At 48.4% G+C, this 16,539-nt stretch overlaps 1 protein-coding gene across 1 annotated transcript in view; it reads left to right on the top strand.

The window, feature by feature from the left end:
• ccdc171 (coiled-coil domain containing 171) overlaps window positions 1-3,018 on the top strand; it is a 63,920-nt gene extending 60,902 nt beyond the window's left edge. The window contains exon 25 of the mRNA XM_029250169.1: window positions 2,585-3,018. Coding sequence (XP_029106002.1) covers window positions 2,585-2,800 — 216 coding nt within the window. The 3' untranslated portion in view covers window positions 2,801-3,018. The remainder of the gene's footprint in view (window positions 1-2,584) is intronic.
• Window positions 3,019-16,539: the final 13,521 nt, after the last annotated feature.

Here is a 16,539-nt window from a genome sequence, read left to right as displayed (position 1 = left end):
ACGTTTTTCTTGCTCTCTGCAGAATTTTGGTCATTTGTCTCCCATGCGGAACATTTAATATATAACTGCTTTTCCTTCTTTGGAATCTGTTTGTGTTTTTCACTTGTAGGAGACATTGGCGGCTTTGAGGCTCTTAATCAAGATGCTGCATTTTGAAGCTACGCTCAAGGAGAAGAGATGGAGGGAAAAACATGCCCTGATCTCGGTTTAATTTGTCAATGTCCACTTCTTTATTTGTTGGCCTGCTTTGCAGAGTGTTCGTCATTAGCTATGTGCTTGTGTCAGTAAGAAAGTGAATTAAAAATATCGATACGGGGTTCGTTTCCCCCAGTGATGGAACGCAGCCCTTTGCAGTGTATTGCGCAGGTAATTGCAACTACGTGCTGTCAGGATTCTTCTCGTGGGTTTCCCAAACATGGTGTAACCTTCTTGCTTCTATGGGTAACGGTTTAGCGCATCGCTGTGAGCACTTTTCCACTTATTTAGCTGGTGCTTTTTTCCAAAGCAACTTGCAGCATTAAGCTACTTGCAGTGCCTACATGATTTATACAGCAGGGTCATTTTTACTGTATTCATTCATGGTAAGTGCCTTGCAAGGTTTTTAAGAAAGGAAGTTGAATTCGAGCCCGGGTCCTTTGAGTGCAAGGCAGCGGCTGTAACTGATGCCCCACACTTGGATTCGGCAAGTAACCAAAAGACATGTTTGTGCAACGACTTTTTTTTTGCAATACAAAATTTCTGGTTTACTGGGATTAAAAATGAAAAAACATTAAATTACAATTTTGGACAATTCTGATTTAAGTTTCTTGATGTTTACTCTACATTTAGTTGACACATTTGTCAAACCCAACTTAGAAGGATCATCCAGTCAAGAAGGCGTTAAATTTTTATTTCTGATACTTTTCTTAAGTGTGGCTGGCAATGTTAAGGCAATTATACTTTTTTGCCCATATATGGAGCGGTGTAGTTCTTACTGTATCAGTTCAGGGTAAGGGTTCTGAACCTGGGTCATTTGTGTCCAAAGGGAGGGGATTTAACCGCTACGCCACCTGCTGCCCTTATAATCCTAAAATTCTGTAGCAGCATGGAAGTTAAATTTCTGTCTTTCTGTATTAACAGTAACATGTTGGGTCACAGGCTGATAGGCTGCATAGAAACAACTTTGTAATATGAGTTATGGTTTCTTCACAGCTGTGTTTTTTGGCAGTAAAGGAAGGCAGAGGGAAGCTTTAGCACAGGCATCGATCTGTAGTGAAGCGCTCTACAACATCGACTCCGGTCAGGCTCATCCTGGGTCAAAAGTCTGTCACCTGACTGTGCAAAAACCCACCGAATGTTTGCCGCGCAACTACGCTTAATGGCACCGGATGTGTGTATTTGAAGAGCGGTGTGTTTTCGAACCAGATCTCTGGACTGCTTCCTGCTGCACCGCCCTCCACACCTCCTTCTGTCACAGTGGGGTAAACGGACCCGCGGAGGCTGAGAGGCCGGGGTAGTTAAGGCGCCAGGCATGCGCCAGTGCTCGCAGGGCAGCCCAGACGCTCCGGCACCTTGACCACCTATTATGAAGCTCTTTGGCGCGGCGTCGAGCGAGAGCGAGTTAATTGGGTGAAGCTGTAGAGCATGTTAGGCCACGGTGGAGGGTTCGCAGGCTTGACAGCCGGGTGTCAGCGGGGCCCACTCAAGTGTGGCTGAGAGACAGAGCCCTGTCACCGGGCCCCGCGCGGACCGCCCCGCCCCGCCCTGCCCCGTGCCTGTGCCGCAGGGCCGAGAACACGAGCGCTCCCGGGAAAAAGCACATCTCCAACTGCCCATGTCAATGTTTCTTCTCCTGTTCGCCTCACAAACACCCGGCTGCCCCAAACGGAGCTCCGCCGGGACAGTGGTACACTTCACTTTTACACTATCCATTTACATTTATTCTTTCACCAGGTGCTTTTGTCCAAAGAAAAGTACAATTCGGAGTAAACCAAAAGCACATCGGAAACAAAGAGAGTCAGATGCAGACACATTATTGTCGAAGCATGGTCAGTTTGCCCAGTACCACAGTTTTACACGAGTAGCTCAAAGCTTTTCTCTAAAGCAACGTGCAACTCAGTAAAGAGAATTGTATCAGCAACCGATGAAGAGATTTAGATAGATAGTTAAGCAGAATTGTCCCTATAAAATTATTAGGAAATAAAGGTGACAGATAGTGTGATGTAGGTTTATGGAACAGTTAGGAGATCAGGAGAGAAGTGACTCTGAAAGAGATGGGTTTGAGACCCTTGCTGAAGACTAGAAAGGATTCAGCAGCTCTGAGAAGCAACAGCCGTTGGATTTTGGAACCCTTGAAGTGTGACCCCGAAAACACCAAAGGTGGAGTGACGCTTTTCTCCAGCAGGGTAAATTTTACTGTATCAGTTAAGGGTAAGTACCTTGATCCAAAGTCCTATAGCAGGAGGTTTGATTCAAAACACATATATGCAGAGCAGTCTTTACAGCCGTCTAACAAGTAACTCAATTTTTGTAACCAGCAAATTATGAGACATTTTAAACGACGGTACGTGAAGAACCTAACCCTTCGTCTGTGTGTGTATGTTAGGTGCCCGAGTCTGCAGAGTGTGACCTCCTGACACCAGTACCTCAGACAGCTCCAGGGTTCGAGTCTCTGCAGCCAGAAGCGGACGGCTCTTTCAGACGCGGCGCGGGAAACTTGCGGCCGAGCCAACCGATCCCGCCTCACGGGGGCGCTGTCAAGACCCGAGGGCGCCGCAAGTCTTCGAGACGCTCCTTCCCCGGGCACTGCTCCGAAAAATAAATAATCCCCTTGTATAAAAGCGTCCAATGATCCCTGGATGCACTGTTTCTAATGTCTCCAGCACTGTTTATTCTTAGCTGATGGGGGATCTGGCCTCATCTCACATGGGCCAAATGAACTGTAACCAGTTATTTATCTCTTTGTGCTGACAGTGACGCTAACGATACTGTATTTTTATTGTTTTCCAGTCCTATAAATCACATTGAATACATCGCTGAAACTCCCTTTCTTTTCTGCTTATTTTACATTCTTTTTGTCTGTTGTTTAAAAGCGACACATTTAAGTGATTTTTCCAGTGCCCTTAAAACACAGGAGGGGAAAAAAAAAATCAATAAGCCATTTTAGTCTCTATCTATCAAAGTTGTTTCATACTTGTCTGTTTTAAAGCAGAAGTGTGGCACTTTAATGGGATCGTGCGAGCTATTCGCTATGTATGCCAATGATTCCTGTCATTTCATGGCAGCCCGGCCATGCTTCAGTGGGCGCCCACTTCTCTCTTGTCAGCTCGCCTCCAGACAAGCATTTAGTTGCAAACTTTGAACAGGTTCGGCGCAGAAAAAAGGGCACGCGATGCGACTGCGGTGCCTCGCTCGCTCGCGCATTGTCATTCTCGGTCAAGGTCAAAGGTCGCCGTGCTTCGACGCCCGGCCGTCGAGCGCTATCGCGTTCGCGCAAGGCCGCGACACTTTGTTCTCGTCGTACAGGAAACGTAGAACAGGTGTCGCTGTGTCCAGAACGTTAATGTCTGTGATCAAGGGAGGCGGCAGGGGATGTAACGATAACGCTGAAGGTCAAGAGGGGTTAGCTGAAGTCATTTACCGCTATCGCACCGCGTCTCCTTTAGATAATTGTGATCTTTACAGTGTGCGCGCCGTCTGCCTGTGGTAAGAAGCACTTGTCCTGGGGGAAGAGAAGACACCCTCTGTCAGTGATAGCAGAGAGCCGCTCCCGTGTTTGACAGCCTCCACATCAAGGCCATTGCCCTGTATTTTCTGCCTTGTAGCGCTCGGAGGCAGACGCGCCCGTCAGGCGGAAGTGTCTGGAAGCTGACAGGATGCCCCAGTGACATTTCAGCCCGAAAGAGCAAGTGTCTTGCAACCCGAGTGGTCAAATATCAAATAATAGGTCAAGCAGGAAGGGTTCGAGTGCTGTCCAGGAGGTGCTTTCTGGCAACTGGCTTGACAAGCGGTCTGGGTGCTCTGCGACTTAACAAAGTGATGTTCTGTTGGCCGTCGCCAGACAGCCTGTTCCGTACCGCCGTCAGCGCCTCCGACATTGACATTGATTAATCTCTTTAACCCCTCGAGCCTCGACGACCCAAAAAATGAATAAGAAAGGAGACAAAAACGTTGGTGGTACGTCACTTTGTTAAAATACGCTGACCCCGTCGTCTTGGCCGTCACCGTCCGGCTGTAGAACACGGATGCTTTTGCCCCTCGATTTGCATCGGAGGCCCACGTTCAGCCCCCGGAGAGCGGCTGCTCGCCGTGGGATGGGTCATTTGCCAGATACACTTGGGAAAGAGGAGAAGAATCGTGCCCTCGCAGAGGTGAACAGCAAGCCTTTTATTCCCCTTTTTATAGACACAGCCTGACAATACGTCTAATCGATGCAACAGTTTTGTGGACACGATGCCTGAAAAAATACAATAATTAAAAAGCGCATGTATATATACTGTGTGTGTATGAATATATGTAAATATATATACACACAATATATAAATATATTTTCTCATGAAATGTAGTTTTTTGGGGGGGAAAAAATCTTCCTAATTTTATTGAAAAGAAGTAGTGTTTTGCAGGTTTCAATCATAACGGCTGGGCGCACTGGCTGAATTTCATCGCGGACGCGATGGAAGCAGAGAGACTTGTCAGAGGCTGACAGCCATCACGCCGACGCCGGACCCGACATAAATATTTAACGGGGGGCAGCAGGCAACAGCATGTCGTGTCGGGCCCCTGATTAGGATGAACGGTGGCCTGCGCTGCGGAGCCGACGCAGCCCGTTTAACCCCACTTTCAGCGAACGCGGTCCGTGAAGGGTGTCTGCGGCGGTTCTTTGAGGCGCGGGCGCCGTTACGCTCGACAGCACGGCACGCAACGAAAGCTTACCTGCTCTCCCTACGCACCTGTCTTTTCTAAACTCGATGGTACGTTATGGCGCGTTTCTTCTTCAAACACACATGACGCAGTTCATCTCGGACACGCGCGCCTTACCCCCGACAGCGATGTCATACCAAATGTACTCGTGCTCATTGCGTTTCATCTCATATTGACTCCTGATTCTTGTTGGGTCAAAGCTTCGATATCCTTGTTTTTTCCCTTAAACTTATGGGGACAAATTTTAAAAGGGGCGATGAAATCACCTTGAGAAGCTAGATGCCCTCCATCTGTGCGAACACCTTTTGCGATTATGGTGATACTTTTCAGCGTAACTCGGCGGATGCTGCTGCTCCGCTCCCAGCGCTTAGTAATTATGACGGTGGTGCTCAAACTCATGGTAAGGCATGACGACGAGGAAACGTGAGTTTGAGCGCCGCCTAGGACACGCTGCTTTGCACAGCGTGCGCACGATGGCCCGGGAGATCGCAAGCTGTTCCGATGGAGACGTCGGTATGGTACGTAAGCGAGGTGCTGTGATGCGAAGCGCCGGCCGTGGTCTTTTCGGGAAAGTCCGTGTCTCGGTTGGCCGCCGTCTGCACCAAATACCCAGAAAAGCCTTTTAGTGTCTTTTAGCAGGAGGGGGCGTGGTTCAGGAGCAGACACGACCCCGAGACAATCCTCCACGTTACTACGGTAAGGCTCACCTAGGCGGCAGGGGCCCGTGTTAGAGCGTGTGGGCCTCTGCGCGAAGCACGTGCTCTCGGCCGGTATTTTGCACGCTTTTCACTAGACGTGTCTTTTTATTGTGAGCATAATTATGGGTTTTGTAAAGCTGGGCAGGAGAGGGGTCCGACTGGTAAACCGCAGAGACGAAGTGAAAAGCCAAAGTGAAGCGCTCCGCTAATTCTTCAGCTGCTCTCCTTTCCAGCGAGCGGCTCGCTCCTTAACTAGGAGAATAACACGTTGCAGCAGGGCACGGGTTTAGAGCAGCTTAGCCGGCGTTTCAGAGGCACTTTTAGCACGTTTCAACCAGCAGGGGGCGTACCGCTTAGAGCCGCCACCTTACACTGAAAGGACACAGGTTCAAATCCCACCTCCTCCTGCATTCCCCTTCATCTAGGTACTTACCCAGAACTGACACATCAAAAATGGGCCCAGCGGTTCAGATAGTGTGTGTGTGTGTGTGTGTGTATAAAAGGAGAAATCAGTGCAAGTGCTTTGAAGAAAAGTGAATGAACGTCACTCTACGAACAGCTGCTTTGGAGGACTTGCAGTCCGTACGTCCGGCTCCTCCAGGGAGTTCAGCGCATGTACGGAGCCCTTCAGCGTGCAGCAAGGTCGCGGCGGCGCCCGCTCCGTTTGCCAAGTGCGGCAGATAGGGGCTGCGATGACGGGCGCCTCCCGGCCCCTCGCTGCCGGAGGCCACAGCTGTATAACGGTGCAATTTATTAGGGAGGCTTATTGGGGTCATATCTTCCTACTGTAAATCAACGTGGGCTTCTTCACAGTGAATATTAACCACGGCGATCAATTTACCGCTTGTGGGATCGCTGGGGAACCGAGCGGAGCTGCGGCCGCTCCTCCCCACCCAGCCTCGGCGCGCAGGCAGTCGGAGGGTTTCGGCAGAAGGCGCGAAGACGAAGCGGACTCTCTTCCTCTCAGGTCTCCCTTTCAGAGCCTGGATGCTTTCCGGCTGCTGCTTTTCCGATGGTCTTTCAAATTTAAGATGTTACGCCAGCAAAAGTTTGCAGGAAAACAGCGAGGGGTGTGTCGATGCCATGGCCAAAATACTGTAGAGCAGAAGGTCAATTAAACTATTGTGTTTCCGCACGACGATACTTCGTCCGGCAGAAAGCGGACCTGTGAGCGCAAAGGTGTCAGTGTGTCTCGCATCTTCTCTTTCGTGTGTGTGTATGTGTGTGTGTGTGTGTGTGTGTGTGGTCTATGTGTGAATATAGACAGCAGTGCCCTCAACGCATTAACTATGCAAACTGTTCAGGTTAATATGGATATTTTTGAATTCCCTTGTTTTCACGGTGCTGGATTAAGAGTTTACGGTGAGCCTGTGATTTTTGGGGCCTCGGACTGCAGCCCTCAGTCTGATAGGGACCGAGTGTCGCTCAGCATGACGTCATTATTGTTACTGCCTGCTATCTTTAGTACGCTGAGGCTTCGGCGCAGATGGCTGGGGTTAGGGTTATAAAGGTACTCTTTACAGGAAAACAGCAAATAAAATTAAAAAAAAAAATTCATATATATACACACACAATATATTATGGTGAATCCTAATGAATGTCAGTTATTTCATAGAAAGTCCTAAGAAGCTGGTTGCTGATCAACTTCAGCCAGCCAGCAGGAGGCACAGCAGTTAAAGTTGCGAGTCCGCATAAGAAATGAATACACAGAACAATAGAAAATACACACACAAACTTTCTGAACCGCTTGTCCCGTACGGGGTCACGGGGAACCGGAACCTACCCGGCAACTCGGGGCGTAAGGCCGGAGGGGAAGGGGACGCACCCAGGACGGGACGCCAGTCCGTCGCAAGGCACCCCAAGCGGGACCCGAACCCCAGACCCTCCGGAGAGCAAGACCCGGTCCAACCCACTGCACCACTGCGCCCCCCCTTACAATAGAAAATAAATAAATGTAAATGTATAGAACGTATAAGAAGGATCTCTCTTCCTCCTGCTGCAGTACCCTTGAACAAGGTACCTACCCTGACTTGATACAGTAAAAATGACCCCGCTGTATACTGGTAAATAGTTGCAAATGGCAGGATATATAAACCTAACATTTTAAATTGTCCGGGAAAAAGGCATCGGCTACACAACGGTTAATCGTGATAACTTCGGAGGTACTTGGCCCGTGTCGGCTCATGCTGTACAGAGTTATCGCCTTGCCTTTGCAGCCAAACCACCGCCGATGTTTATGTGCCTCGACAACAAACGACATGCAGATGATTGCGGACGATTTAACTGCTGGAAGGCAGCAGTAAAGTAAATAAGGGGGCCAATATGTAATTGTCGTACAGTGATTTCTGTTAACCCTGAATAATACGCGCTCTGCGTGAGCACGATTCCTGGGCTCCGGGCGAGACGCAGTGGGGCTCCCTTTCCCTCGGATAATTTATGACGGTGTCATTCGCGTAGTCGCTCTCGCCCCACCGCAAAGGCTGAGCCTCATCGTTTTAATCATTTCATCATAATCACGTTATACAGCGCGCTCTGTGCTGCAATTAGAAAACCGAAACGCTCAATCTCATGACAAATATGAGCACGAGAACCTGCGTCCAACGAGTATAAGAGCCTTTTTTATCACTCTTTGTCACCGATGGTAAAGCCTTATGCCCGTTTTACTGACAGCTTTACAGAAACTGCTCCGCTCTTGGCTGAGATGCAGTTTTTTGGGCGAAAATTGCCCTTTTTTGGACAGATATGCTGTCTTTATTAATGCTATGTTGAGCGCACCCCAGGCTTTGCCTTGATCTACTTCGTTCCCTGCATTTTAAAGCTCTTCGCTATACGACATCCGGCGCTGCCGTTACGCCCGTGTCGCCAGACTGGGCAGGGCAAGGGCCAGCGGTGAAGAGGCGTGAACGAAGTGTCAGATGTCTGTTTGGTGGCTGTGAAAGTGGACCAGAGGAGGAGTCAGGGGTCTCGCACCTTGTACCTTCCCTCAAATTCAATTCCTTGTTTTCGCTCCGTCACGCGTCGCTCCTTGGGATCCCTTAAGCGCATCGCTATTTGTTAAATGCGCCTGTCTGGCTCCCCGTTAATTTGATACGAGGAGGGACCTGCCGCGGCTTCGGAGCGTCTCCGGGGCCTCTCCCTTCTGCGGTTTCACAGGGCAGCGTGGGAAGACAAAGCCGCCCATGAAAGTTTCATGAGGGAGCCACCTTCTTATGGCCTCCTATTGTGCCGGGGCTCCCGTCCGGTCCCGGGACCGAGGAATCCCTCCAGAGTTAGTGACAACGGATCTCCAGCTGTGTCTCTCCCCCACGGTGCTGCGAAGGAAGCCAGCGCTATTATTATTTGACAGGTGAGAAGAGGCCGTGGCTCGTTGTGGGCCGCACCGCCACGACATCCTGCTTAGGGGGCGGCTTCGGAGAGCCCTGCTGAGAGCAAAATGCCTGCCTTGTGTTTCAGATGTAGTAGAGAGTCTTAAAAAAGAGTCTAAAAATAATGAAATGTGAATGAACGAGAGGTCACGCCGACTCCCACAACTGAATTCTTAAAGATGCTGAACGTCACACTTGTAACGACAGTATTAATTCTCTTACCAAACAAAAAAATTGTAAGTCTTTTATTAGATAAGCCTTTATGCGGTATGTTTGTTCTTTCTGAGTGTTTGATGCGTTCGGGGATTGCTGGGGAATGGGGAAGCGCTCCGTTTCGGAGCTGACCCCCTCGGGCTGATCGAGGGCCGGAGGGCCGCGGCACGGTGGCCGGCCGTCATCCCGCAAATGGCTCATTAAGAAAAAAAACATTTAGTGACCTTTGAACGTGGTGATTGACACAGACGGACACAATCCTAACCTCGGCAAATGTCAGCAGGTGCGCCGACCGCGGCGTCCGGGGCGGCTCAAACCTCAGCGGAGCGTGTCAGACGTGGCGGCCTCTTTCATGAACTGTTCTCCATCATGTCTGCTATTGATTTGCTCCGACGCCGAGTGTGTGGAGCGTGGTGACTGGCTTCCGGGGCTCCTTCACTCTGACGGCAAGTTAAACTCATTGAGGTTTCATTCAGGACGGGTCTGCTGTAACGGCCAGAAAGGTAAAGTAGGAGTAAAACCGCAAAATGTATGTGATTCATGGGCTCTTTGGCCACTATTAATTATGTGACAAGTACATGAGTGACGTGCAGTTAGTTCCTGGGAACATCCATCCGTTGGCCCGTCCATCAGTCCATCGGTGCGTCCGTCCACCCGCGTGCCGTACGTGTTTCAAGGTCAGTATTACTCCTTCTGGGGGGTGCGGTGGCGCAGTGGGTTGGACCGGGTCCTGCTCTCCGGTGGGTCTGGGGTTCAAGTCCCACTTGGGGTGCCTTGTGATGGACTGATGTCCTGTCCTGGGTGTGTCCCCTCCCCCTCCAGCCTTACGCCCTGTGTTACCGGGTAGGCTCCGGTTCCCCGTGACCCCGTATGGGACAAGCGGTTCTGAAAATGTGTGTGTGTGTGTGTGTGTGTGTATTACTCCTTCTCCGTGATCTCCCTTTCGCACTTGCAAACTTTATTCAGCTCTCAGCTTTTTCCCGTTTCCTTCATTTCATCTTTCGTTTTTGGACACCAGGCCCCTCCCCCATAGAAGATTAGCTATGGCAGATTAAAGGATTTTCCCACTTTTATTCGGTAATTCTGACGCTGTTGGAACGACGGTCGGGGCGATGAGGTGCGGCTGCGGAGGGCAGTTTTCCTCTTGTCTCGTAGATGCGCTAATTTCATGTGAGTCTCTGAAAGGCCACGTTTACGTGTTTTGCGTTCGCGTGTCGGAAAACTTCAAAGGCCCCGTCGCCCACCTGGGGAACTGCAGAAATCCTCGTTTGTTTATGTATGTATTTGTTCTCCATCTGAAAGTACGGTATTTGTAAGAAGGGCGGACGGTGGAAAGGCTGCCGCGGGCCGAGCGCCGCCGCCGATACGTTTCTTTACCCCGTTGGCTCTCGAGCTAGCGGCTCGTTCTCGTCGAGCGCTTTCCCACCGAGGGGAGGGCACGTTTAATGAGAGCTGGCACGGCACGGAGACGCTGGCGAGCGGGGAGGGCGCACGATGTCACCTCGCAGATTTATTGCCTCTGAACGGAGCCAAATACCCTTTTCCTCCAGAAGACAACAAAAGAAAGCAGGGAAACGGCGGAAAAAGTGCGAAGGAGCCTCATCTGGTCCAAACGGACGTGGCTCCCTCCGCTCGCACGCGCGATTCCCGCAAGTTCCTTGCAGTTTCATAGATGTAAACTTTTCAAAGTTTTTCTTTTTAGGTCATTAAAAGTTCCCCTTAAGTCTTTTCTTGATCGCCAGCATTACGTTAATTTCGCCGAAATTTGAATTTGTCCGGACGGCCAAGGCTGCGGGTGCAGAAGAGACGCGTGCTCTCGTGCTTAATTGATTGACGCTCACAAATGTCTTCCATGATACGTTTGACCTTTGAGGTGTCACTTAATTGACCTTTCACCCGCAGAAGTTGCCGAAGCTCTGACCTCGTGGCCTTCGGCGCTTTGGTGTCCGATAGCTTGCGCGTATTGACAGCGTTTCGCGCGGAGGACACGGAAAAGTGACACGCTGCTCTCGTACCCCGCAAAGACAGATTTTATTGTTTATAATCCCAGTATGAACAGCCTTCAAAGATATGAAGAAAAAAGTGAGAAACACAAGGCTGACCAGGATATGCTGTTGTGAAAAGGAGTTATTTCTACTTCTGCTTGTCAACTCGTAATATTAATGTTTACTATTTTCAGAATTTCTAGTTTGGATTTTTTTTTTTTTTTTTTAAAGTTTTACCCGTATTATTTTAATCAATTTAGTGAAGTTTGTTTGAGGAAAAGGATTGAAATGATTTCATCTGCACTGAAAAACAGATAATACGGATTTTTTTTTTTTTTTTTTTTTTTTGTAGATTTGTGACCCTCCAGGGGTTCATTTTCTCCAGTTTGACGTCAGTCTGGATTTTTTTTTCCCCTCCCTTCTGCATCATCATAAAGCACATTGCTGACGACTATATTTCTTACATATATAGAAAAATTCATGTATTAATTCAACTGTTTACTTCTTGTCCTTACTATCTTAGATGCTCTTCATCATAGAGTCTCCTACAAATACATGTGATGTTTTGCCGTTTGCTTTATCTGCGCCCTTGCAAATGCGCTCTGAGTCTGTCTTCAGGGTACAGCGGTAACTAAGAATACACCGCATCGCACCGTATTTTACTTCCGATCCACGATTTCTCTTGCGGAACTTGTAACCGGGGTTTGTTGGCGAAACCCCTTCAAACGTATTGGGAATGAAGGTGCGGCGAGGAGGCTGCCGCAGACCCGGGGAAAGCCCAGGAGACGCGTCGGGCCCGGCTCCTTCTCGTGGCGCCATCATCGCCGACCCAACCCAGCTGCGAGTACGCCCACCGCGTAATTGGGGTGCGTGCCATTTCTCGTTAAAGGCCGATGACTCTGGTGGGCTCCGTGACACGCACGCGTGTGTGCAACAGGCCGTCTCCGACCTCCGAGGAAAGATCTCCTGTCGGCTTGATTTTTGTAAAAACGTGCAAAGTCCCCACGTCGGCTGTCCTCTCCGTCTCCCACCTGTCCGGACACACCGAGACGCCGCAGAGACCCGGCTGCGGTCGTATTTGCCATCGCTGTTAAACGTTCGACGGGCAGCGATTATTGTCCCGCCGCTTTCTCATTTGCGCAGATGTTTATTCGTGTAGCTGATACCTTTCTACAGCATAACTTGCAGCAATTTACCAGTTTACACAACGGGGTATTTTTTTTTATACCTCAGTTCAGGTCCTTTCAGTCTAAAGGCAGCCGCTCCAACCACTACACCACCTGCTCCCTTTTCACTGGCGATCCAGGGGCCCTTATTATACACTGAAGTATGAGGAGTGAACAGTGTCTCTGTCCTCCACATTACATTTTAATGTTTGCTTTTTTAAATATTATTCAGGGGTGCTTTTCAGAGGACAGACATTTTATTAATTTCTTTTATGAACTCACACACACACTGTCTGAAGCTACACATCCCAAGCAGGGTTGCGACAAACCGGAGCCTAACCCAGCAACGCAGGGGGCACACCCCAGACAGGGCGCCACTCCATCACAAGGCACCCCAAGCAGGACTCGAACCCCACACCCACCAGAGAGCAGGCGTAGACCAAACCCGCTGCTCCACCGCACCCCGTACTTCTTGTATGAACTGAGTCAGTAATTTAAAGAAGAGGCAAAACCTTGTATAAGGAAACAGTTCAGTGCTCATTAATGTACTTTCGAAAGAGCATTTTGAAAAGACAGTAGAAAGAAGCGCTGAAAGGAGGTTTATCTCCCGCTCTGATTTCTGTCCGTCTTTTGATAATGTTTGTTATATTAAACGCGTGTTTTCTTTCTGCAGGCGCATATATAATTGTGCTCTTTTGCACAAAACACATGAAATCGTCTCTGGGTCTCGAAGGAAACTGAGGCCTGTTTAATGTGGAAAGGACCTCACATGCCGTACCTGCGCTCTTTCATTGTAAGTGGAACAAGGTGTGAGGGGTCCATGCCAGCCACTAGGTTCCATATTTCAGGTAATGTTGGTGCTGTTAAAGTGCCTAATGGTTCCAAGACAAGATTCTGGCACCGGCACTCAGGAACCGGGCCTCGTGTTGCCCTGGGACACTGTCCCCCTTCTCCACAGCTGCGAAGAATTTCTCCTTTTAAAAATGTTTTTAGCCCATTACACGAAACAGTAAGAGTAAAAATAATTGCCATTAAAAGAGCAAAATTATTCGTTTGGAATCTCGAGATCATTATCCTGAGTTTACTGCCACTCACACAATGCTTTTATTTTCTTTATGTGGGAATGGCATACTTTACAATTCATTTGTTTTCCCTTTTTGCTCTATTTTTAATTGCTTATGTGTGTGGAGGAAAAAACACACATTTTTTTGGTGCCTTTACTGACCCCGGTGCTTTTGAACAAATAGACGGTAACCCCAAGTCTACAGGTCCATGGGATTTATAGATTCTGAATGAAAAAAACTATTTGTAAGGATGGCTTCACCAAATCAGCTGTTGGACTGCTTAGCTTTTTTTTCCCCTTAAACCAGATTAAAAGCAGTTTCAATAAGAATGTTTTAACTGGAGCCACAACAGTTCTAAATTGGTTCTAAAAAAATAAATAGTTTGGCAATAATATAGTATAATAATATATAATAAATTACATTTATCAATTTAGCTGATGCTTTTCTCCAAAGTGACCGCAGTGTTAATCTGTCTACAGTTATTTACCTCTTTATACAGCTGAGTAATGTTACGGGAGCAATTTAGGGTAAGTACCTTGCACCTTTATTATTATTATAATTATATATATCTAATATTATATATACATATTTATTTATTATGTATTTTAGATGGACCTGCACCTATATTATTATATTTTTATTGTATTATTTATTATTTATAAATAAAAACAGCTGGTAGCATAATAGTTAGAGCTACTACCTTTGAACCCAAAGGCTGCAGGTTCAATTCCCACCTCCAGCTGTAGTACTCTTGAGCAAGGTACTTACCTGAAATTGCTCCAGTAAAAAAGGGGTAACTGTAGGTAGTTTAACATTGTAAATCACTTGGGAGTGTCAGTTAAAGAGATGAGTGTAAATGTAATATTTATCTGCGCTTTCTGCTCAGTCACTCAGGCCATCTCATCCTGATCATCAACACGCTGAAGGGATGCTAATGAACCGGAGAGCAAAGCATGTTATGTGACACTTGAGCCTGTGTGAAGGGGCAGGTTGCATTTCACACAGTCTGCGGGTTCCTTCCGAAGGCCACGTTTCGGAGGACCCCGGGTGACCGGAAGACGGTTTTTCCCACAGCAACATGTTGCGTGGGGTTTTCCCAGAAGTCCCCGGGAAATGCGATATTGAACAGGCTCATTAGAAACGGTGCCTCGGTGCGGGATCCGTGCGCCAGCCCCGGTGTGAAGGCAGCGCGTGGCTCATGTAAACGCACTAATGAGCATTGTCTCGCTTTCCAGCTCAACACTTGACGCAACAGCTGCAGAAAGTCAAACTCCAGCATTGCAGAAATCTGCAGACACAATAGGTCTTTTCCAACGAACTATTTATGCTCATGTTCGTGCGGGACGGCGGCGGAGAACGTAGCTCCCGGGTGATGCTGGAGAACGGTTCGATCGTGTGGAGTTCGCGCTCTCCCCGTGTCTATGTGGATTTCCACTGGGTGCTCTTGTTTCCTCCCACACTCTGAAGACATGCGGATCAGCGACTCTACGGTGCCGTTAGTGAATGAATGGGGGAGTGACTGTGTGCGTGTGGCTACCCTGTGATGGACTGGCATCCCGTTCATGTTGTACCCCCCAGCCGTGTGCCCAGTGCTTCCAGGATAGGCTCCAGTTCACCGCGACCCTGATCAGCACAAGGAGTTATTGAGATGCTAGTATTTAATGAAGTGCTTGTAGTGATATTTATTTTAAATTTGGGTCTTTATTCTCCACCTGTCTGAACCAGGTATCGATACAGAAATATTTGAACTGTCCTTTTCTCTACGATCTCCTGACCTTTCTAAGTTCTTTTATGTACACGTGCAAACATTTACACAAATATGTACATGTAATTATAATGCACATTTCCAGTCTCGCCTAGTATCTTTGTCTGTTTTTAGTAAGTAAACACCACAGTCGCTGCTAGACGGATTAAGATGATTTACGAAATGCTGGTAAGACAAAACGTGAGCACCCTGTCTTTGTTCACCGGGATTTAGGCCTTATTTTAAGATGAGAATGTAAAATTCCTCTGGGACGACTGAGTGCACGGACTAATAACAGTTACAAGAAATCCTTCAAACGACTGGCTTTATCGACGGTTTTCTTCTACGATTCATGGTTTTCCGTCCAAAAAATCTGTACCGATCTACATATAATCTACGTGACATGTACCGTATGCGTTAATGTTGGCGTGTATCCGCGACGTATTAAGCGGGGTCCTTGTAAACACTAACGATGATATTAGTCGCAGTGCTTTTGTTTCAAGAAAATCCTCTCCCGTTTGCTGTGTTTCCAGAGAGGCTCATACTGCTTTAGCTCTACCCTGGCCTGTGCTGTATTGATCAATGCGCTCACTATTCTTTCCCCCGGCTGTTATACACCCCATTTAAAAAGAAGGCAGAAACGAAGGCCTTCCCCAAAGACTGTGTTTAAGAGCCTCTAAATCGTGCAATTAAATTCAAACAAGTCGGGACAAATTTTGCTCCTTAAAATCTAGGGTAAGCACAATCGCCCCTGAACGGTACAACTACAAGCTGTGTGAAAATTAATTGATGGCGCAGTCGCATGCCATATTCCGCTAGGATCAATAAATTCATATGTCCGTTATGTCCGAGAGCAGGGGCTTGGCGGACGCCTTAAATAAAACAGATATTGGGAAGCGCGTCCGAAGACAGAAAGGCTGCGAAAAGCAGACGGCGGCCTGTTCTCACGGAAATACTGAACCCCAAAAAGAACTCAGCGGAGACTAAAACGGAGACGGGGCCTAATTGATTTTGGGATATCGGCGCCGGAGCGCGGTCTCTCCCCGTGTCGTGTGAGATCTCTTTAAACGAATTAGACTTATCTCTAAATGAGAACGGGGCCTATTTTCGGGGAGTGCGAAAGCGATAAAGAGGCTAATTAAGACATCGCGATAGGTGCGCCGAGAGCGCGGAACACGCCGCGTTTCCATCGCAAGCGCGTTCGGAAGCGTTCCCTTCCCTTTCCTTCGCCGGATCATTAGGAGCCGCGCGACCCCGAAGGCTGCGTTGCCGCGGAGCGCCGCTTCCGCTCTGTAACGTGGAAACGGCACAGTCGTGTTTTCTCCCGCGAGCTCGTCGCCCCCCGTGCCCCCCATGGGTGCCATCTCCAGGATTTGTGGGCGACCGTAATTCTTTACAGGTTTCG

This window comes from Scleropages formosus, chromosome 3 (genome assembly GCF_900964775.1).
Source record: "Scleropages formosus chromosome 3, fSclFor1.1, whole genome shotgun sequence".
Lineage (NCBI taxonomy): Eukaryota > Metazoa > Chordata > Actinopteri > Osteoglossiformes > Osteoglossidae > Scleropages > Scleropages formosus.
This window is presented reverse-complemented; position numbering and strand designations above follow the sequence as displayed.